This window comes from Manacus vitellinus, unplaced genomic scaffold (assembly GCF_001715985.3).
Source record: "Manacus vitellinus isolate BGI_N305 unplaced genomic scaffold, ASM171598v3 scaffold_20_pilon, whole genome shotgun sequence".
In the NCBI taxonomy this organism is placed as follows: domain Eukaryota; kingdom Metazoa; phylum Chordata; class Aves; order Passeriformes; family Pipridae; genus Manacus; species Manacus vitellinus.
In genome coordinates this window covers 12862286-12886696 of record NW_021939471.1, presented here as the reverse complement: position 1 = coordinate 12886696, position 24411 = coordinate 12862286, and the positions used below count along the sequence as shown (strand labels likewise).

The 24411-nt window shown below is 37.5% G+C and overlaps 1 protein-coding gene across 1 annotated transcript in view; it reads right to left on the bottom strand.

The window, feature by feature from the left end:
- PDE11A (phosphodiesterase 11A) overlaps nt 1-24411 on the bottom strand; it is a 126894-nt gene that overhangs the window by 31171 nt on the left and 71312 nt on the right. The window contains exons 12-14 of the mRNA XM_029959605.1: nt 7243-7389; nt 7032-7139; nt 1740-1849 (exon numbers count right to left, since the gene is read on the bottom strand). Coding sequence (XP_029815465.1) covers nt 1740-1849; nt 7032-7139; nt 7243-7389 — 365 coding nt within the window. The remainder of the gene's footprint in view (nt 1-1739; nt 1850-7031; nt 7140-7242; nt 7390-24411) is intronic.

Sequence of the window (24411 nt, the reverse complement as noted above, 5' to 3'; positions counted from 1 at the left end):
TACAGAACAGCAGTATCGAATACTGAAGATAAAACAGGAAAAAGTGATGCTTAAATTTATGTCAGGTTAGAGGAATAAATCATAGTTGCTGTTATGAAAACTACAGCTTCTGTTTTCAGGGATGTTTTATGCACGTGTGGTAATGTTTGTCTTTCATTAAATGTCTTCAGCAGTTTCTTTATGGAGTCATAAAATGGTAGCCTCCTCTTTGTACTCCATTGTCAAACAACAAGTATAAGTGATAGCAGCCTAGCGCTGAAACCCTACACCTTTAACTGAGCCATCCCTCTGCACAAATGATGCTGTTGTGTAATGTTACAGTGGAGAATTGGTTAACTTAATCAGAGCCTAAAATTGCTAAGATGTAAATTTTAGGTCTCGTAAATTAGGAACATAAACATCAATCAGCTGAGCTTCCTTCCCATTTGTCTCGTCTATTTTGATTCTCTTCAAGTCTCCACTGCAAAAAGGCATCTAGCAGTGCTTGGTAACCTTTGCACCATGAGCTCTGTCTTTTGAGCACTGCAATTGATTTTCCTTGCTATGGTGATTGAAGATCCAGACAGTGTCATTGTTTCATTGAGATTGTATGGCAACACCAATACCTCAGGAAATGGCAGCTTAGTGAACATCAGAAACATCAGTTTGAGTGATGTTCACCGAGGCAACTTGCCCCCCGAAATGCAGCAGCGTGTACATACACACATTGCAGCAGAGTATTTCTGCAAAAAGTAGGACAAAACAGGCTAATGAAGCATTACACTGTCTTTCAAGTATCTTTGGACAACCATTTGACCACTACCCCATCACACTGGAGGATTAGCAGGAAAGCAGAACAGAAAAAGCTGCAAATGCACACTGGGATCTGCAGGACATATTCTGACTGTAGAGGACCTAGGGAGTGAAGAAAATCACATGGGATTTGAAGGAGTCTCTGTGTCTGACAGCTTTATTTCACAGCTTGGCCAGGATGTTGCCAGGGGACATTTTCTGTTGTCCTGCCTGTTCTCAGGGAACACTGATTTTGGAATTAATTTGACCATGGTCAAAGGAGTTTCCTTACTACCACAGTAAGAAGTACCACCCTCAAAACTTCCTCAAGCCTGCTTCTACCTCACTGTGCCTGATGGCAGCAGCATGGACAGTAAAAATACACGCAAGTCAGGGCTGCTAAATCAGGTCATAAAAACTTTGAATAAAATAAAATTCATTTTCAGAATTGAAAACAGTCTGTAGAGTAAGATTTCACATCAGTGAAGTATGAATCATACTTCGTAAGCTAGGAATTACTTTATGTATGCTTGCTTATACTGGTGTGAAAGTTTTTGTGAAAGCATTATTTCAGTTTTACTTCTTTTCTTTTCTTCTCAATAAGGGAATAAGGTTTTACTCGATATCATGCATTCCAGTCAGTAAGAACAACCCAGATAGACAATTTAGATGTTTCCTGGGTTGAATACCAGAATCAATAATAGCTGAGCCTGAAAGGAACATCAAGTTTTGGCACCACATTTTAATATGTGGTGTCAGTTCAACAGCCTGCTACAAAGGACAGGCCAGCAATTACCTAAAGGAACAGAGAATGATAAAGATGGATTGTCCCTCACTGCATACAGGAATAAGAATACTTGGCCTTGGCCTAGGAGGCTTGAAATTAATGCTTCATTCTTTATCCTGGTCACCTTTTGCTCTCCCATGGAAGAAAACCAAATTAAAATAGTAAGAATTAGAAAGCTTACTTGGCTTGGAAGGCATTGTTGGTTCCCCTGTGGTCAAGGTCGTGACATAAGCATCCCACAATCAAAGCTAAAATTTCAATTTCACTTAGAATCTCCTGGAATCCTGCAGTCTGAGAGCAGAAAAAAAATAGCAGCTGTAACTATCAGTAGCAAAAGGGATAAGTAATGTTAGTCCATCGAGCAACAGTCAACTTTGTTTTGATACCATGAACGTTTCAGTAAGGAGAAGATAAATGCTTTATTGTCATATTCTATTCCCTGCTGTATGTTAGATGGTTAGCAGAATAGATAACGTCCTTGGAGTGATCTGTTATTATCTCTTTGTTGCATTTTCAGCATGCCATTTCTCTGCTACCCAGAAGGCACTGAAGGCAAAAAGAGCTGAAAACAAACATCAGTAACTGTAGACTAAGATAGTAACTGGATTTTCTGATCAGAGAAATAAAAAACCCTCAAACTAAACTGATTCCATTTTGAAATTATTGTTCTGAGAAGTATTTAGTAGATTTCTTCAATTCTGAGATGACCACTTAGGTCAGTCCCTACTGTCCGAGGTAGCTGAGACATTAAATCAGAAGACCTATAAAAGAACCCACATACAATGTACTCTATGAAACTGTTACGAACTATTAAAAGATTTTTTTTTACCTGGGACAATGAAACGAAGTGGCATGCTTTAAAGAGGAAATGTCTCAAATGGCTTTTTTCTGCTGCAGGTACCCACTTGAATTTGGGAGAGATTTTTGAAAACAGATGTAACGAAATTGCCTACAAGCAGCTCAGACTGTGTGAATGAGGAAGCTGATTCTAGAAACATTTTTTTGCCACTATACCTCTCCTCATGGATACTTGCCATAGCAGTCTTCCTGCCTGAACTGACTTATGTCAGAAAGGAAACACTGTTGGTATTGGTAACCTCATGCATCCCGAACAGATCCTGTCTGGAGGAGGTGCTAGAGCCTGTGTAGGACACCACCCTGTTGGTGCTGTGCATCTTACCCATGGCAGAAACAACCTGGTTCTTCAACTCTTCAGAAGCAGAAGGGCATATTGCCTGCACAAAGTACTGGCTGAGCTGGAAAATCATAACACTTGTCTTTCCACAGTGCCAGTCTCCAAAGACACTTTTCAATTAGCCATATGACCTAGTCAGTATGAAAGGAAATTATATTCAAAAAATATAAAAAACATTTATATTGGAGTACCAAATCAAGGCTAAACACTAACACCATCTGAGAAATCCCAAATCCCATTGATTTTCATTGGGACATCACACTGGCAAGAAAAGGGTTTATGTGATACAGTGAGACTTGTTGTCCTTACCTGGTAGAAACTTACGATCCACTCAGAAATGCCAGTCAATTGCAGCAATACTCTGAAAACTCTTCTATTCATCCCGAAGACCACGAATTCTACTTAAAGAAATGCACATTCAAATCCAAGTACCCTCTGTTTAGATAGTCTGAAATGTAGCTGCAGTTAATACTCAGGCAGGACAGGGAGCCAAGCTCCCCCAGGTGCTCAGGAATGCATTTCAGTGGGAACTGAGGAAGTGCAGAACAAAAAGGACAAAAGTGCTACAAAAGCTTTATAATTGCTTGAAGTTTACACATCAGAAAAGATGATGAAGTATGAGGAAAAAAGATTAATTTTGTGTAGAATCCACTGGTGTACAGAATAACTTGAACATTAGGAAAGAGATTCTCCTGATTTCTAGCGGCATTGCTTTTTTTTTTAGTTTCATTAACATGTACCCAGGCAGAGGAAATTCTCTAAAAAAATAGTAGTTTATCTCTTTATTTTTTTAAACATTGCTCTTGTATAACAAATAGTAATAAAGGTCTATCTTAAAAAGGGATTGAAAAATAGGTTTTTAACTGATGACATGCCGTATGTCATTTCGGTCTAGAAAAAATATTCATAGCTAAGTTAAAACAACTTAAAAAAGAAGTTCTATAATATAAAATTGATGTTGTAATAAATATTCTTTAGCATAACACAAGCTTTGATTAAACTCAAGGATTCAATCTGTATTGCAAATGCAGAAAAGCTGATTAGGGAATTTATTAACAGTAGCAATATCTCAAAAATAAATGCCACATTTTATTTAATGTAAAGTCTAGTCATTGAATATATGAAAGAAATATAGTATATGTCATTTAGTAAAAAAACATTTAATTTAAAACAGTGTTACAGTAAGGGGATATCTTCTTTGAACATAATGAAAGAAAACAGGGGATTACATTTCCCCATTTTCTGAATTTACACAGAGAGAAAAAAAAAACATGGCTATAGATGATGGTGCAGTAAAATTTATTTTCACCAGAAAAGGAATGACCCATAACTCATGAGTGGCACAGTCTCCAGTGAGTTATGGAGGTCATTCTTTCGTGTGAGGAAATGAATTGCATTCATTATACCTTGCCCCACATCTATATGTTTTGTTATTAGCACACCAGATGGGATTTTAATTTTGTATTGCTTACTTGTTCATTTTTACCCTTTGAAATAAGTATCAATGTTAACTGTGCTGGTAAAGGCATTGATAACAAAGCTTGGGCTTGATCCTGTGTTTTACTCTCATGCAATGTCTTAAATTGTGGGAGCAGCCTTGATGCAGTGCTTGTCTTCAGAATATTTTGACATCTGAAATACAGAACTACAGCTCGCAGAACTGTGCTTATAATTGTTCAGGAGAGACAAAATACGTAGGAACATACTTTAGATATGCAAAAGGCTGAGTTCACTAGGAGTGAAACAACTGGTTTACTCTTTGTTAGATTTCTGTTGTTTGGCTTGTTCAAGCCAGCTGAATTTTCCCTCTACATTCAGTAAGAGTATGGTCAGGCCATTAGAGGCTACTGCATTACAGATTAGACAGTACTATGCTATGGTAAATTCTACCTGAAAATGCCCCAAATAGACCTGTCGGATTATACTTGTGGTGCAGTCTATATTGCTGACTCTCATGGAGACATCAGAAATAAGGTGCAATAACTGCACAAAGCAGTGCTTTCTTGACCATCAGAGGCAGCCTCTAAAGCCCTTTAAAGGGCTTGTCAAAGTATTTTTCCCTTTTTTACAGTGCAAAAAGAAGACACATACTAACTCGGATGGTATCCCCAAGACAAATGCAGTAGGAGCAAGCCTTGTGCTGTTACTGGTCTCTTGACTCTCTTTTGTGTCTCTTTTTTTTTTTTTTTCACAAGATCAGTCAGATCAAACAGAACACACACCTGAACTTATTCTGTCCTCCGCCAGAGCCAGAGCAAAGTGGGGTGGGATGTGTGGCTAGTTTAATGTTGTGAGCACATGCATCTGAATTGCTCAGTTTATTACCAGGAGTGAGGGCAATGAAATGAACTTGGCTTGAAAATGCCAGATCACATCCCACATACAGTCGCATCCCTGTGCTGACTGCTAAAAGGATCCTGAAATTATGCTGTGAGAACCACAACCAAAGCAGTTTACAGTGGAAGCCTGGCAGGCTGCTGGAGCAGCAGGGATGCGCTCTCTCCCTGCTGGCTGCCAATGCGGACACCTCTAGGCGAGATGGAAGTGCCGGGTGAGAGAGCGCGTTTCCCAGCGAAAAGAGCAGCGTGCCGCAAACCTGGCCTTGGAGCTCCACCTAGGGGTCTCCCCGGTGAGGCTGGGGGGCTCCTCACCCCGGGCAGCGTCTGGCAGAAATTACTGTAACTCACACCGAACGGCGCTGCCCGCCTTTGCCTTACTCATCAGAGTAAAACGCTTTTCATTTTTCTAAAGCTGAAAAAAAAAAAGGTGCATGTCAAATTTATGGAACTCTAAAAACCACCGACACCCGTGCCTTCCGACCAGATTTCATTCGAGAGCGCCAGAAAGTGCCTGCTGAAACAACGCTAGTTCTGCTCAGCTGAACAGCCCCGCGCCCAGAAGAAGATGTGACCGTTCTCCCTTGCTGAACGTCTCCATTTCCTTTGTCTCGTGGTGTACGGAACAGCTTTGCTACACCTCCATAAGCACTCACAGAAACAAAGCCACACGGACGGGTTTGGACCAAGCACTAGACCAACATCTACCTGCTAGGGGACGTCAGACTTGGTTTTTTTCTTGCCCAACAAAGTTCTGGCACACAGACAATGCTAAACAGAGGAGGGCAGCCAGGAACCCACACACAGGACAGTTGTGCCTTGTGAGTAGGAAAAAGGCCACTGACTGACTCAAATCCATGTAACAGTGCACTGACCTGTGCTGGGAATGGCACAGGCTGTGGAGTCTCCCTCTCTACAGAGTTCAAATCCTAAGTGCACTGCAGAGACCAGTCAGCAACAAGAACATAGGTATTCATGGAACAAAAATTAGAGAGCAAGCACACAACATCTCAGATAAATAAATACTTGCACAAATGCTACAAATATGGTCAAGTTAATGTTCACAATAGATTAGGCATTAAAACTGAACACGAAGAAAAAAATTTTAAAAACTTGAATGTTTATCAGAAAATAAGGCAAACCCCAAATGTAAAGTACAGCAAAAAAGTGTTTTGTGCTCACAGACATGTTGCTTCTCTTTCACCATATTAACTAGAATATTAAATATCCAGGATCACTGAGGTTTTTACTGATGCATTTACAAGAATTAAAGCCAAGCATGGGTTATTTCACACAGTGACGTTGCTGTGGGGTAGGGAGAGAGAGCAATTATACTTGTTCTAGTATACTAGCAGTGGTACTTTCAACAGAATTTACTTGTATGCTGAAGGGAGCTACAGGTACTGATGGAGATACATGTTAATAAAACCCCTAAGCATTAATGGTGTCCAGTGGAGACATGAGATTCACTTAGATCACTGTTCTGGAAGTTAACTTTGAAATGCTTTTAGGGAATACCTTCTACAACTATTTAGATGAAGCTGGATAAGGAGGTAATAAATATCAACATCATAAATACTTTGGGATTCTAATCTTCCTTGGTTTTGTACTTTCCAATTTAAGAGTCTGAAATAAATGTCAAATCAAAGGGTTCCAAAAGAAAAACATTTTGTAAGATCAAGATGTATAATAACAAGCTCACTCCAAGAATGCCATCTGTTTTCAGTCACTTTAATGTGCTTATGATACCACTGTCACGAAAACACTATAGGGTTTTGCCAAATATGCGATGCCTTATGTTGAACAAGTTCTGTGTGCTTTGCTATTGGAAATGAGTAGCATAATAACCAGAAAAGAACTGAATGCTGGAAAATGTTTAGACATGTAAGGCAATGTGGCAGTAAAAGCTCTTACGGGATTGCGTCTGGAGCTGGATACTTACGGTTAACATGGCAAACATTAGCTGGCAGACATTGAAAGCATGCCTCCAGTTGTGATACAAAACCATCCGGTAATTCTTCCTAACCGTCAAAAGCCACCTACACAGCGTCTGAAATTAAAAGTACAATTTGTATCAGGGCTACTAAATGGGTACAAATGGACAGAGCAGTGCCAGAACAAAAGCAGCAGATATCCGCAGCGCAGATGGTTACCTCGTAGTCAATTTTAAATTTCTGAACCATTCCAAGTTCCATGAACATCCGCAGGGCTGCAGTAATCATGGCATCCACATCAAGTGAGAAGTCATCAAAATGGATATTGTCAATGCCAAGCTCTGACACCAGAGGGATGTTTGCTGCCTGAAAATGCCAAAGGGAAATTTCCGATTCAAAACTTTGGTCTTTTTTTCCGTGTCACTCTTACAAGAAACAATCCGTACATCAGTTCTGACCTGTCAATACATCCCCTGCTTGATTCAAATGCCGAGCAGTAAAAGTCTTCATCTGAGAAATACAAACGTGTCAAGCTAACAGAGTGTGGAAAGAGTGGGAAGGAGAAGAACCTGCTATGAGCAGAAAATATGTTCACCATCACAACTGGAACCCAGATACAGGGCTTAGACTGAAAGTTGACCACTTTACAGCTACTGCAGTAACACAATATATTCCAATGCAAATTACAGTGTTGTAATGCAAGAAACATCTGGACAGCCAGCAGCTGGGAATTTTAATTGCTACCATTTAGAATTGCAAAGCAAATATACTGCTCTGCAGAATTTCTTCATCCAAATGTCTTTACAACCATAAGTATACAAGTGCCCTCTGCTTTATACTCTTCACTACATGTACATAGAACCGAAAGAAGAGCAATACAAAATATGTCTAGCAGAAGTATTTTCTAAAGTAAAATGAAAGAATTTTCAACATGCTGATTATGTAGTAAGTCAATATAGCAACAGCAAAAGCCTTACATTTTGCTGTCTATGTAACAGGGACTTTTATTCTGTTTGCAAGAGAGGAATGAGCTTCTCATGAACACACAAACATACAGACAAGTGTGCCGGACTGGCTAATGCATACAGCACCTGCGTGAGCCAGGCAGAGGTGCTGACAACCCTCACGGGCTTCCTTGCCCTTCTTTACGCCCCTTCAGACTTGCCATTCATCTCCCTAGAGAGGGCAGGTGGAGGAGGATGCATTTGCTGAAGGAGCATCTGTTCCCTGTCTCCCACAGTGATAAGGTGATGGGTCAGGTAGAAGCCTCACAAAGGCACTAGATCCAGCCCACAGTCTATGAGCTGGACAATGCTGAATTAGTTAAAATCACATGGACTCAGCTGGTATGGCACATTCAGCTACTCACTTGCATAAAATATCAATTAGTTCATGCAACTCTAAGTTCACCTTCACAGTTACAGATTCTGCATGACCATCTTATGGCTTCCTTCTTGAAAACTTGTGTTTTGAAATAGTGCACCCTAAGTACAACAATTTCTGACATGTAAAAAGCTTCTTCTGGTTGAAGAGAAAGTGCCACTTCAATAATGACTTTATGCTGAAATTAAGATGCTACACTACACAAGAGAAGATGGTGTAAGCCTGTCATAAAATAGTCTTAACATCATGGGTTTAACTTATTTGCTAGCTAGAAGAAAAGTCTTTTTAGTTCAGTACCCAGTAAAGCATGCCAGTACCACAAAAAGTCATGGCACTATACCAGTGTGTTTAACTGATATAGGAAATACAACAAATCCAGCAAGTCAAGTGTCATCCCAGGACACAGTTGAAGAACCACTGGAGCATGCAGGTAGAGATGTCAGTTCTGTTAACCGCACACTTCTTCGTCTGCTAGCATAATTATCCCTGTTGAATCAGTTCAGCATCTTTTTTTAAGAATTACTGAAAAATCTGAAATACTTCTAGATGATCCTAACAGGAGTTACACCTTAATGCTCTTTAAGATTTGTCTGAAAAACTATGTATATACTTCTGAGGTAAAGAAAGAAAGAAAATATGGTTAGGTGTGAAGCAGGAAAGCTGACCCGGAGACTGTGCTGTCCAGACCTTCAGCAGGCTTACAAAAATTGTGACTTCCATCATTCAGTTATTCTTCAAAGCTGTGGGGGATACTCAAGATGCACAATAATATTTAGTCTATGAATACACTCACTGCATAAAAATAGACTCGCTATAAAATGTCTTTGAGGGAAGAAACACATTTTTACACCTTATACTCCTTTGTTCCTTAGTGAAAAGTTTAAATAACAAAGATTCTAAAACAGAAGCACTTGATTGTCAGCAGACCTTCTTGAATTTTTTTTATCAAAACTATCTTTACAAACCGCCTGTTGCATTTTCATTAACTTTGAAGTGGGGTCTGATCAAAATTTTCACTTTTTTGGCATCTTAAAGGAAAACAGATCTTTTCCTTGCAATTTTTTACTGGAAACCAACACTGTTACCAGCCCATTACAATTCAAGAGAGAACACCTGAAGCAGTTGCTCAACTAAAATTGTTTTTCCATTTGTCAAACACTGGAGAAATAACAATATATTCCCAACCTATTGCAAACTGAACAACAGGATATTAATAAAACAAGTCAAACCCAATTTCTTCCCATGTCAGTCTGAAACTTTTATGTATTTATGAGGTTTTACATTCCTAAATTTATCAGGAGTGCCATAATCCAAAATAACTGCTGAATTAATAGCCAGGAGATAACAATTGTAAAAAAGAACCATTTGCTTTAAAAGAGCAATAAAGGAAACAACAGAATTATGAGTGTAGAGACTAATTTGAATAATGTTAAAAAAAATATATTGTGGGGCTGCAGCAATATTCTGGCTGCACCTGGCATTGATTACCCTCAGCTTCTTAGGCAAGAAATGCAGAAGTTCGGGTTTATAGGAGAGCAGTCATTAAAACTTCATTATTTTAATTACAGAGATATAAAAAATACTAATAATACAGAATATTAAAACATATTCACCCCTAAAATTTTGCTGTACTGCAGGAAAAATTCCAGTGGATTTCTTAAAATAAACAGCAATAACAACACTCTCTTTCAGGAGAACAGAGAGGATGAAAGTACCATGACAGCAAGAGAAAGGGGCAGGCAATTAAAATTCCAAGTTACAGTGAAATTATTTTTTAAAGCACCCCAGTGTTTTAGAATCACTTAAAAGGTTTACTTCCTTTTGAGCATTTTGAAGTTCAATTTCCCCTTTCTAAAAACAATTAAGAACACTATACCCTGAAATCTTTTTACGCTGAGAATCAAGCAATTTCAATGCTCTTCGTCCTTGAGAAAAATTCACATGACTCTTCTGTGAGCTTACAGTAAATTAAAACTGGGTGTGCCTCCTCTGGTCACATTTCCATACTCCAGTACTAAACCAAAAATTTGTCTTCAAAGGAATCGAGAACACAAGTTTGGCTGAACACACGGAAGGCAAATGGTCTTGCCTGATGAGGTGCAAACTCAGCAGCTGCCACACTGGGAAGCTATCATCACTTGTAGGCAGCTTAAAAAGAGGATGTCATTCCTCCAAATGAGACCATAAACATAAGGTCTCATATACCATACTCAGGAGTGCATGGTATAGGGTGGAATGAATACAGGAAGGAGGAAAAGAGCCTTTGTACTCAATTCAGATTGGAGACAGATTCTTCTTGCCCCACTGCTCTTTGCTATCATGTAAATTGTATCACAGCCTGCTCAGTACATGTAAACATGTAGGAGACAAGCAACTGGTTGAGCCTTACCTTATATCAGCCATTGCAAAAGGGCCATATGTCATTAATGAGCATTTTACTTCAAAATACATGGAACACCAAAGTGGCTTCCACCATAAAGTCACAATTCTGGCCACTACAAAAGACAGCCCATGGGAACAGAAAAATAACATTTCTGGTTCCGTATTAATACACGTTTGGGCTGCTATGGATGAGTAAAACCTAAGAAGGAAAATGTAAGGAAACTAAAGTCAAATTTTTAGGGAAACTTTGAAAGGTTGAATACTTGAAAAAAAAAAGCTACTACTACATCTACTAGTAGGTGTACTACTTACACCTTAGTGCTGCTGAAGACAATTATTTCACAGTTTTAGAATTATGTATAAAACATGTTCTATAGAACAGGTTCTTTATATTGTTAGCATGCAACTACATAACAAAGATAAGTATTCATTAATACTCATTTTTCTTCTGAGCAGTGTGTTTAAATGTATGTCAGAAAAATGCAGTATAATATGCACACAGACATACACAGACTGTTTAACAACATTCTTGCTGTAAGGGTGAATAAAGTGACTGCAATCAATCAGCAGAAACAAAAGTGGAGTCTTCTGTTGTTCTTACTAAACACATTTCCTGAATGAGACAGAGATTTTACATTCAGCTTGGTTAATGTTACTGCAAATTGCTTTCCCTTTAATCCTGCTTTCAGTTTCTGACATGCAACACACAAGTACCTTAATAATGGCCAATACTGCTATGAGAAAACATATGCAAACCATACCATTAAATGTTCTCTTACATGTGAACTTCAAATCGGTTTATAGTTATAAACAGTAAAAGAACGATCCCTTGGAGATGGGTGAAAGTAAAGGGGACAAACTTCCTATCCTGAGTAACTTCCAGGTGTAATAGCTGCTATAAGCTCATGATAGGTGTCTTGCTACATTACCAGTCCTTCCAAACAGGGAAGAAACTTTATGGATTTCCCTAGTGATCCACATAGTTTTGCAACCAAACTTCCCGTGAGAGTTGAAACACTAGTTTTCACTATGTGAAAGCTATATTAAGCTAAAAACCTTCTCGTTCAGCTAGTTAGATGTATTGCCAGTGGAGACCAGTGGACAGGTCACATGCTGCCAGCATAAAAAACAGTCAGAGGGAGATAACTCCTTATGTAGGGAAAAACTGTATCATGTCAGGAATAAATACGAAATCACAATCAGGATATTTAATAACCTCCTATAGCAGAATTTGATTATGAGGCAGTCTGGGTCAGTGGTGGGAAGAGGGCAATTTTAAGGTAGTAATTACATTTTGTCTCATCTTGCTATAACACTCTTATTCAATTCTTATTTCCTACAAAGTGGCACACACTGATAGACAGCTTGTTTCTTAAATAGAAGATACCTACAGCTCAAGGGTCTGATCACAATTAACTTATTCAGCATGTTATATGAAACAGTTTTTAGATCACATTTGATACTAAGAACACAGGAAAAAAATGTGATTTCACAGATTGACAGGGAAGGCTTACTTAAATGATTTTGCACTAATTGGTCTAGTAGCATATTCCTCACAATCTCCTACACCGGTATTTGATAATGTGATAAAATCAAATGTAAAGAAACTGGAAAGTTCTTTATAAAGCATTCTTTCTCCTCATAAAATGTTCATTACCATGGAAGTAGTCGCAGTAAACACATTAAACACTGAAATCCTACTTTACTGTGTCATCTTAAACTCTTTCTACTTCAGTTTTAGTACCTGTGTGGATAAGACATCCCCTGCTTATTATGCAAGGGAAGTATTTTGAAACATACTGATAAGTATATCTGTATGGTTTTGTTTAAGAAAAAGGCACATTCTGCCATTTGATATACTCAGTTTCCTTCCTATGTGATAACAGAACTGTTCTGTAACAGTAACTTCCACCTACTGAATGTACTCCACTTTTTGTATAGCTTTGTTTACAATGACATGTGAAGTGGTTAGTAAGGTTTCCTCATCATAAAATACTGCCAGACTGATGGAAAAAAGTAACTAGAAATTTGATTAAATATAACACATATACATATTTCCCATGAAATATATATCCCAATATAGCAAAAGAATGGCACAACAATATATCCTAAATCCCAGGGGCACTCAGAGTCCACAGTCCATGTACTATTTGAATAGCAGGTTGGGATCTGACCTCATTTACACTATAGTCAAACTGGAGGTCCAGACAATGTGACATAGACAAAACAAAAAATTAGACTGCCCTTTCAAGTATCTCTTCTCCTAGAATCTCTCAGAAGACTAGGAACTGAAAAACCTTAAAGGATGATCATCAAAACCTGCATAGAAAGCATCAAAGTGAAGAATATTTAAACGTGATGCTTTATCACTCACTTAATGTTCTATGAGGCCATTCCAAAGACAGTATTTTCTGATGACAAAGATTTTTATTTGCAAAGGGTTCTTTTCATATATAAAGGCCTCTAAAATACTTGCTTATATTTATAGCTGCAGGCATCTTTTAAAACGTATCTCTAGAGTCAGTTATCAGCAGTAGTGGACAAATTTTGCACTTCTTCATAGTCATGGAAGACTGTTATATTCCAGTCTGAGACATCTACTCTCTCCAAAAAAAAGAAAGAATTAAATGTTGCATCTAGGCATGTTTAATACCCAGAGCAAACCAGCTTTTAAAGGCCTCCATCCATTACTGCAGACTGTGGATGGTGTCTCTCTCTGCCCTTCACAATGCTGAGTTAGCACTTCTTTTCCAATGACCAACTAAAGCAGAAGCAGGACAGTAGCATTTAAAGGGAACTTTACAGTATTTACAGTAAAGAGGAGTGGGTGTGGAAGAGACAAAGTAAGTAACCCAACAGATGAACAGAGGGTTGCAATTGTGAAATCAAATGCCCAAACTGTGCCCAAAGTCCCACAGTAGATGTCTGAGCCATTTGCTGGAAAAAGTCATTCCTTGCTTTAGTCAAGGTTTTACATGTGTAAACCAAGAATAATGCTGTTCTGGCATCCAGCTTCAAAATCTGCAGTCAAAGCACGTATATGTGGTGCAACTGCTCCATCTTCAACTGGCAAATTAATAGTGTAACATGTAATTAAGACATGAAATGTGGAACAAAGAAAGCTGCATTTAGTCTTGTTTCAGAAAGTTGTATTTGGTTTGATCATTTACCAACATAACTACTTAGTATGAATACTGGTATTTATTTTAATTAAAAGAGAAATTTCATGGCATTAAGAAAGCTATTTATTCTCCTCCTTCTATTAGAATAAAACAATAGCCATTAAGCAGTACAGCACTATCAAATATAGTATTTATGATATTTTTTTATTATTATTACAATGTACCATGGGCTTAGGACAAAAATATGGTATTTACTTTCTGCTTTTGGGATAAACCTGTATGTGCCTAAGAAAATTATTTGTCTTATAATTTTCATTTTAAAAGGGAAAGGGAAGGTATGTCATTACAGTATTACACATCCTATTTTCAATGGTAGACCCAGAATTATAACTAAAAAGCAGAAAGCATACTGAATTTTTCTAGTAAGTCAATCAATCCTGTCTGAACATGTCACTTTCTGAAATTGGGACCCATCAAAAAGGAAAAATACATTTCCAAGATAAAAATATTATGTTTGAAATTTTTTTTACAAACTCATAGAAAAGACACAAAATATGTTTTTTTATGTTGCTAAGAATCAATCCTTGATGCTAAAGTCGTTTCCTAGTACACAGAAACAAAATATATGGCAGCCTATAAAAGGAACAAGAAATTTTGATTTTAAAAGAACAGAGACATAAAATAAAAGCAATTAATGGTCTGAGCATCTATTATTCTTAAGGCCAAAGTCCATAACCACAGCAGCCTAGGACTGGAGTTTTACAGGGCATGCACATTCGACACAATGATCTCCCGAGGCGCGCAGGGGAGTGTTCACATCCTTTTGGCTTTTGGTGATTGGGAAATAACCAGTGTGTCACATACTGCAGGCTAGCAACTGTCGAATTTTTATGACCATTAGTGCAGATGAGAAGTTGGTACAAAAGGGTCTATTCAGTCTCTGTTCCAGAATTTCAAACAAACACAAGCAGCAAACCTAGGGCAAGTATTTCTCTGTAATACAAAAGCGTCAAGCATGCAGGCTGCCATTTCCCACAACAGCTTCACTTGGTTTTGGTAGTAGAAAGTCAGCTTTGTTGCTCTGATGAAGATTAGAATGGGTAATGTGGACTGACCCCCCCCCCTCACGCCTGTAAATTTTGGAGGGTGAGAAAAGAGGGATACAATGTAGCCTTTTCCTACCCAGAAAGGGAAGGAAAGGTTCTAGCTCCTTCCTTGAAGACTTAGAAGAAGAAAAACCTAATTAAGGGTGGAAGGTACGGGGACAGGTTCTTCTCACAGAGAACATGATGTGAAGGGAAGAACTTGCTCTTTTGGTGGCAAACAGCCCAAACCATGCCCTGCAATTCTCAGTTGGACACATGTTGCAAGAGAGCATATGAAAAAAGCAAGGGTGTTGCCAAGAACACACACTAAGAAAAACCCCAAAACAGAACCACAAAAACCCTACCACTGCCACAATGGCACATCCAATGGTATTACACTATTTTTTCAATCCCAGTATATTGCAGCAGCATTCACTGCACTCAAGCCAACCTGCAGGACCACTAGTCTTGTGCCACGCTGGGGCTGTGGCGGTGATGCTGGAATGCACAACAATGGCACTGGAACAAGGTTCCTGTGAGTCACTGAAATTTTCTTTCTGAGCAGCTGTGACAAATCAGGCTGGCAGTACAGTGACTGGTGGTTCAAGTTATGCAAATGTATGAGTGGGTTACTGCTCCACTGGGGAGAAAGTCCTATTTCAGATCTGCTAGAGTGACAGCTATAGCAGAAGCCTGTCAGGTAGACAATAAATAATATTGACAATACCTTCAAACTTACAACATACATTTACAGAAAAGCTACAGAGAAAATTTCAGTGATTATCCTTAATGCATATTTTATCTTCGTCTTTTTCTCCTTAGTTTTTATCAAGTTCCAATTGCAGGTTTAAAAGAAATCCAGCCATCCTATTCTGAACCCATAAATCACTCCCTAGGAGCATTCAGGACTGTCCAAAAGAGCTTTCTCCCAAAACCAGAGGTTCATCTTACTACAGTTTAACAAGCCAAGGCTTAACGTGTGTGAGGTTTCTGCAGGGCAGGCTGAACACTGAGCCCAGCTCCTCTCCCAGTGGCAGAATGTACATGGCACCCTTCATCTCACAAAGCACATCAGCAGAGAAAGCCTGAGCACCCAACTGCACAGCAGCACAGAGCTCTAGTTCATACACAACTCACAGCCTCACCACCACGTGCTTTCTGAGAAAAAAATAAAATGTACAGATCCCATTTTTTTAACAATAACAAATAACAGACATTTAAATCCTCTATTTATTTAGCTTCTTACTTACTACCTATATTTTTATGCATTTTCTCTAAAGAAAAGTTGCTTTCATATGTCACTACCTTAGGGTGGAAGGTTGCAACACAGCCATAAATACTTGTTTCTTGTCATGTTTTGAATATATGTATCTATTATGCTGCTTATAACTTTTCCTTACCACTCCTCACAGCAACAGGTTTCCTTTAGGGAAAGTACAAGTAACACAAGTAGATACCTGGAATCAGCTTAACAGCGGAGTTTATGAAGGCCATAAAAAGAAATTGGTTTTTTGTTATTTTTGGGGTGGAGTTTTTTTGTGTGCCCATAAGCTTGTTGCAGGGACGAAACGCACACTGCTGCATGGCAGCACAGAAAGCAGCGTTAGCTGAGCTATGTTTAACCAAACAGAATGCTCTATGTGTAGGCATTCTGATGGGATTCTGATGGGATGTGTGTGTGTGCTACAGTATATTTCTCATACATGTGAAGTGTTTATATTTGAAAGACTAAAAACACAGAACTGCTGACATAATTTCTCTGTTAGAAACCAAATTCACTCTGCCTGGGATTTTTCCCAGACTAAAACAACAGCAGAACCCCCCTAGGCAGACAATGAAACGACGTAATAAATAATCTGTAGAAGACTGCAATCACAAATATATTTTACATAATATACGCTAGATAATGTTTTCTTTGGATGGCACAGGCCCACACATCCCAAACTGATCTAGAAAACAAGTGTGCATGTAATTTTTTTCTTTCAAATAATCCCAGAGCCTAAATTAATACTGCACAGGAGCATGGTAGCTCACACATTTGTGTAGAAACAGCTCTTTCAGCACAACCTCCTTCTTATCAGCTGATGGAGGAATGCAAAAAAAAAAATTAAAAAATTGCTGGATATGAGACTGGATGTAACATGGCTGAACCTGTGAGGATATTTCTCCCACGTCTCTCAGCGACTCATGCAGGAAGAACACGCTGCCTGTGCTGCTAACATATTCTACCACATGCACAGCCACAAACATTATGATGGTGTGAAATTGCACTGGCATTACATTTTTTTCAGGATTTTACAGCTTAACAGAAATGCTGCTAGGCTACCAGCCTTAAAGTGGAGCAAGGATGGCACCCAGTGGCCAAAGAGATTCATCTCAGAAAAACATGTCTATTTCCCACTCTTCACTTTTGGGAGTTTTAGTTATAAAAAGGTTCTAGCTCTAATATCAACTTGTTGGAAATGTGAAAAGCCTATAAAGAACACTGCCTTCTTCCTTTGGAGAACATTTATGTTTCTTTCTATAAAAATATTGTTTCAAAAAGCCTAAAGAAATATTTCCATTAGTAATTTAAATAAACACAAGTAAATATTTATGACAAACAACTGTTTGCATCTGGAACATTGTATAGAGAAAGAAATAAACAGAGAAAGATATTTTTTTCTTGTAGCATATGTGCCAAGGGAAAAAAAATTTCCCTTAGTTTCAAAGCCAGTATAACAACCAGGGAACTTGTTTATTTTAAAATTAACATTTATAATACCAATGCCAACCAGAAAGTTTCTATCTAAATAGTTTGGTGAAAAGCAACTTGATCTTTTTGACCAGAAAATTCCTAGTTTTAACTGTCAGTCTGCTGGTACTATAAAGAAATCCAAGCACAGGTAAATAAAAAATAATTTTAAATGTGAAACATTATGCCATTTTTATGGATTTCTTATAATTTGGATTTATTTTCTTTTATTTATTTGGATTAATCAGACATCCCTCTGGCTTGCATGGTATTTTAAATGTATTCTATGCCTTATCACTTTTTTGCATGGTCACTGGCTAAGTGGTGTAGCAATGCTGAACTGTGTTTATTCCCCAATGTTTTCCAGCTGACAAGAGATTCTTATGGAGTATGATGGCTGATCAGATTGAAGGACAGACAATAGGTCTGTTGGATAATAAATCATTTCACCTTCACTTGTGAGCAATATTATGTCCCCAACAATTGCTATCTCTAACTTGATTTTCTAAGCATTCTCAAGACCTACCCAATTGTGGTTTCATATATGAAAACAGATGCAAGAAACAAAATTTCCCATGTAAATAACAAAATGCAGCATCTGAGAGCAGCAAAGTAGCAGTCCACTTTTTTTAGTATGGATAACTTAATAATCGTGTTTAATTACTCCTCTGATGAAAATGTCTGTTGTTTTAAAACCACAATATTACTGTGCTTAATTACTAAGAAACTGAAAAACAGTCACTATTAAGGGCAATAAGTCAGTAGTATTTTAAATTACTTAGAATGTTATTTTTTTATTACTGTAAATATTAGAGTACAGCAGAAATCCTTCGATTTATCTAATTCAATTGAAATCTATTTCAGCTTTAAAGAAAAAGACTTTTTAAAACAACTAGTACAAAGACTATTATTTTGCCCATGCACATATTTTAGTTTTCTGTTATTTTCATTGATTGGAGTTTATTACCTGATAAGGTCTTTAACCAGGAGATTCAAGCTCTGGTTGAATCTCTATTGTGAAGTGGCTGATCTTAGAAGTAGTCATTTATTATTTAATATTTCTAGTTACTGTATGTCTTTACTTTGCAGTCAGAATACTAATGCTGTTTTTTCACTTTTTTTTAATAATAACCCTTAAGATCCTTCTTTTTGACCTACAATGTAAATGTACTCAAGGATTATTATGTATAGCATTAACACTTAAGAACAAATACATTTTACCTTTATATATTAAAAAAATTCCACATGAAGTTACTTATTGACTTCTGCATTATGCCCTTCTCCTGATGTAATCCACAGAACAGAATCTATTCCTTGCTGAAAGAAGCCTCTTTCAAAAATTCACTTAATGACCTGTGCTAAACTCTTAAGTTAACAGAAAAAATTGTCTGGGCATGGGTATATGATTAAATTGTGTGCTTTATCTAGCTTTCAGGCACAGGCTTCTTTCTTTTGCCTTAAATCTCTAATTGTAGATAGTGTTTCCTCAAGAGAAAAATTTATTTTAAAACAGGATTTACTTATCTCCTACACTAGAAAATAAACCAGTTTTGTGCAGGCTTATCATAAAAATGCAACATAGTTGTGTCACACAAATCTTTTGCAGTCAGAAAGCAGAATTGTTGAAATCTTTCACAGATGTCTCAATATTTCTGTACCCTCTTTGCAACCGGGAAGGCAAAACATGAAGAAGTGCCCTGCCCTGGCTCAGATGATATGACAAGGGCAAGGAAGGTGCCCAGTTAGACCACAAATATTCAGAGGTGGGTGGATGTCTCCTCATGACCGCTGTGACCTCCCTTTAACTCCTCCACAGCCAACAAGCAGGGCTGGCTGGCCCCTTCCAGCAGGCAGCTCAGTGCTTGAGCCCCACCAGTTTAAAGTACTCTTTGTAAGCCTTCCCTCCACAAAATCCTGGAAAACTCATATTTCATTTGCTTTGCAAGGAAGGGAACATTCTACTCTGGGAGCTCCAAGTTTTCACCTGAAATAATAAATACAGTAATTTTAGAAATATATGAGGAATAATTTCTGTGACCTTTTGCAGCAATTTAATCTCATCTTCATTTCAATAAAACGGAATGTTTAAATTTTTGAAACCCAATTCAGAATTCCCACTAGTTTTTTCTATTAACTATCCCTACAATTAGGGCAGTAGTATGTAGTATGTCATACTGTAGTATGACACTAGCCCAGCAGGACAGCTTCAAAAGTAATTCCTGAACAGGTGCCTCTTGTGTCTGACATCCCACTTTCTTTATTTCATGGAACAAATTAAACCAAAAAACCTTAGGGAATATTATTTGAACTGAGAAAACATACTCCCTTGGTGCACTCTTCTCTGCTTTGGCCAGCTGCACTTTGGAAATTTCCTGACCCAGAGAACATCGGTCTCCATTTGCCTTTTCCTTCTGTTAATTAAGCACTTCAACCCATTAACATCTACAGTGATAGGTCATATAGTTTAGGTACATGTTTGCTGAAGAAAGATTTTTAATCAGATTAAAATCTGCACCCTGATAATTTCATTTTATGTCTCTAAATGTAAACATTGCATGAGAAAAGACTGTGAGCAATCTTTCCTACTCCTAAATGCCATTTCCTTGTTCACTGAAATTGAAAAAAATTGAACTACAGAGCTCTAGTCTGAAGTCAACAGATGACAGCCTCACATTTCAGAAACTAGTATAAACCCTCAGTATTTTATTTTTAATCATTATTTATTATCTGTAATAATTTTCAGTGTATGCAATGTGTTCCTGACTTCTTATTACCATGACAACTGAAGACATAGGCACATGTCAAAGTGTAAAAAATGATGTAATACAATAAAGACCTCAAAGTCATGAATTATGAAACTCTTAACATGGCGCTTTAGGTCTTGTCTTATACATGGGCAGTGAATGTGGAAAAGCAGAGAAATAAACTGTGTTTTGCATCTTGTGACCCTGTGCCTTCTCAAAAGGGAAAAATGGAACATATTAACACTTAAGCCCTGTTTACTCTCAATGTTTTTTTCGTATTTTTTTCCTTTTTTTTTTAATTGTTTCTATTCTCAGTGGAACTTGAGCAGCTGGAATAGCACTGGGGAAAAGCTCAGTGCCAGCCCACACCCTTCTGTGACAGCCAAAGAGGAGTCTGTATGACTAGCCTTGGAGGACAATCTGGAAATTACTGAAGTGTGTGAAGAGCTTCACACTTACACAGAACTGCAGGTCTCTACAGAACTGTGCATGTTTCACCTTACATGTGGCTGGGACCGTGGCTTGCAATACTGACTTGGCAGTGTGACTACATGCCTTTGGTTTTTGTTTAACCCAGGTTACCAAACGGATTGAAACAGCACTGTCATCAATGCATAAAAACCTCATATTCTATGACAATATTTTGTAAATGATCTGAAACACAAAGGCCAGATTGCCTTTCTGAAATTTAATTACTAAGGAAGACTATAAAGTAATTATTATAAACCACTACAAATTATTTGATTACGAGGATATAAAAGTAACTAAAATAGTTCTAAATTGAAAGATGGCGTCACAGTAGAGAATAACATAGCCACGGAATGCTTTCCCAATCCTTTCAGAGATTGGAGATAAAATTAGTATAAAAAAAATCAATTTTTTCATTGTGCTGCCCACTCTTAGGAATTTAAGGGTGCATAAGACATGAATAACAAGTTCATTTTCAATCACATGTAACTCACTTCAGATATCAAATTCACTTAGATCCATCATTTTTCATTAATTCAACTGTTTACATTGTCATATACGGTAGCAGTCAAAGTTGTTTCTTTGTTTTGGATCAACTCATTCCACTGTTTTTTAGTTAAAAGTGTTTTCAAGAGAGACACAAAAGCCTCCCTATGTCAAAGTAGGACTTAAATAGTCACACCTCGGGCTACAAAACTGAGAAATGCAGGAATTGTTATTCATGCTACATTTTGAATTGAAGATTCTGTAAAGCAGGTGATACATTATTTTTCATTGTGTATCTCTCCTGTGTGCTGTTTGACCTAAAAAAGGGAATCTCTCAAAGGGCTATAAATAATGCATCACAGTCATTAAATATTGATCTGGCTTACACCAGTCACAGCTGCGCAATTAGGTTTGCTTCTTAAAAATAGCTTCTTGTACATTACCCATAATAGCACAGTGTTTACATATTCCCTTTGGAAACTACATTAGTTAAATTTAAAGGTGATGTGTGTTTGTGGGACTGCTTGCTAAGTCACAGGACTTGTTCCTTACTGTCTCAGAAGTCAGTAACTCTTGCTATAAATATCCTGTCCTGGACATAATTCTGCATTCTTTACTCATGTATCTTGGTTTTCTACATTCACACAACTATATTTAGGCTTGGAAAGCCTGAATTTCAGGAAGAAGAAACCTGGCACTACAGGACAGTGTCATAGGATAGTATCAATCTTAGATTAATCAGGCTTCTCTAGTCTTACATTTTTCTATTCCAATCATACAACTGCTTATAGCGAAGCACAAAGTGTAGTACACAACAGAAATAACTGAATGGTCTTTTAAGGTTGAAATACAAGAGAGAACTGAGTTGCCAGAGTTTTTAAAATCATACCTATTTCTAACTTCTTGGAAAATAAGAATTTTTTTCAATTCTTATTTTGAATAAGAATACTATTGATACAGCTATGATTCATTGGTGCATTACTTTAGCTTATTCTGCCAAAATTCAGTTTGAATTTAGCATAGTTGTGTAGATTCAAATGAGGAGAAGCATTGTGACAAATCAGGATGAAGACTTCACACATTCTCAGATATAAAAGAAAAGTTTGCATTCAAGGTGGATTTTTTTGTTTTACTTGCATCTGCCCATGGAAAGTAAAGTTTATTTTTTTTCCTGTATCTGGAGGAGTAGCATCAGAAGTCTCCCTATCACAGTAATGCAGCACTTATCAGAAAACCTAAAAAATATTATGCAGTTTGTATGAACTTAACAGAATATTGTATTTAAATAATTTTTTTGAAGTCATAATAATCCAAATCCAAAAGTAAAAGATGAAAGTTGAAAAATCTTTAGAAGCAAAGAAATGTAAAATAATCTGGCAACAGATACTCTATGTACAATACTTGCTACAAATTTTGTTTTCATTGCTCTTGTTTTAATCCCACAAAACATTCACAGAAGTCTCACCCTCTTTCTTAGAACCTGGAAGTAAAGTGCATATTCTAAATACAAGAATAACCATAGATACCAGAAAAGTAATTCTGATTAATCATTAATTCAGATTCAACTGCCTGTTATTGAAACTCTATCAATTTAGTTTCCATGTTTTCCCCCACTTTAAAAACCTACACATTTTCAGGAAAAACAACCCATTTTCTACTGAAACAGTATTGAAAACAACTCAAGTTTTCACTTAGACTGCATTTTAAACTAGCATTAAAAGAGGACTAGATCTTAAAATTTTACCTTTTTTTTTTTTTTTTTCAGAGATGTTGTTCTGTCAAAAAACACATTGCAAAAGACTGGCTACCAAGAATAAATAGAGGCAAGGTGGCAGAGGAAACATTACTATGCAGTTTTACAAATGCCAAACAAAGCCAAAACCAGCAGCATCCTGCTGAAATCAGTGGCAAACCTCCCATTACCTCCCCTGGGGCCAGATTAGCACCTACAGAGACTCAAGGATTTGCTCAGGCTCTGAATCCAGGTCTTTGCAGTCTTGTGTCTACCCGGAGAGCTAAGCCCCCTCTTATCACTAAAACAAGCTCACACTGGGTTAAGGCCTTGAATTTTCCATTCCCACCCGCCCTGGGCGTGGGAAGCAGACTGAGTGGCCCCACCCAGGTCAGCAGAGCAGCACTTGCCCTCACTGTGTCTGAGCTCACACTGGTCCTGCTCCCAATGCCCTCCAGAGAAGCGTGTGCCTGCAATCCCAAGCGCTAATGAATCCCCAGATAATGGAAAGGATTGGTGACACGGATTTTTACAGCAATAATTCGCAAAACTGGGTTCTCTTTTGAGAAAAAAACTCCATCCATTCATTAATAGAACGATTTCTGGTCATATAAGCATTTTTAAACTTGGCTTTCTGATTTTTATTATGAAAGCTATATTTTAGAAACACCAGAAATAGAATCCCTTCAAAAATGTGCAAAATCAATTCAGTGTTCTGTGTGAATCTACGTTGCTGCTTTGTTTTTAGACAATCGTGGAAATCAGATATGGAATTGGCCAATTGCATGACATGGCTCATTTTCATACATTCATGTTTCATTGTTCCATACTGTGAACTTCCCTATGTATTTTCCAGCTCCACAACTAATAGTGCTTTGCACTTTTTCCCAGCCAAGTATCTGGAGAAAGGTATTTTTTTGGTAAGAGTTTCTTATTGTTTTCTTTTTGTTTGTTTTGGGGGTTTTGTTTGTTTTCTTTTTTTCATTAATTCTTAGATGGAATTAGAAGAAACAGAAATAAATGTTATTTAGTTTACAGAACCTGGTCACAGTGATTATGTTTAATTCTTAAAAAAATATATTTGTGAATTTGTATATTTGTGAATCCATCCACTAACAAGAGATTACTGAAAGAATTTCAAGTAAAAAAATCAACTTTAACTAGTCTTGCTAGGTTTTCTATAATGCAATAAAATAATTTACTGGTAATTCTCCTGGCCAGAGGAAAAATAAACTTAAAGTACATTTGCAAT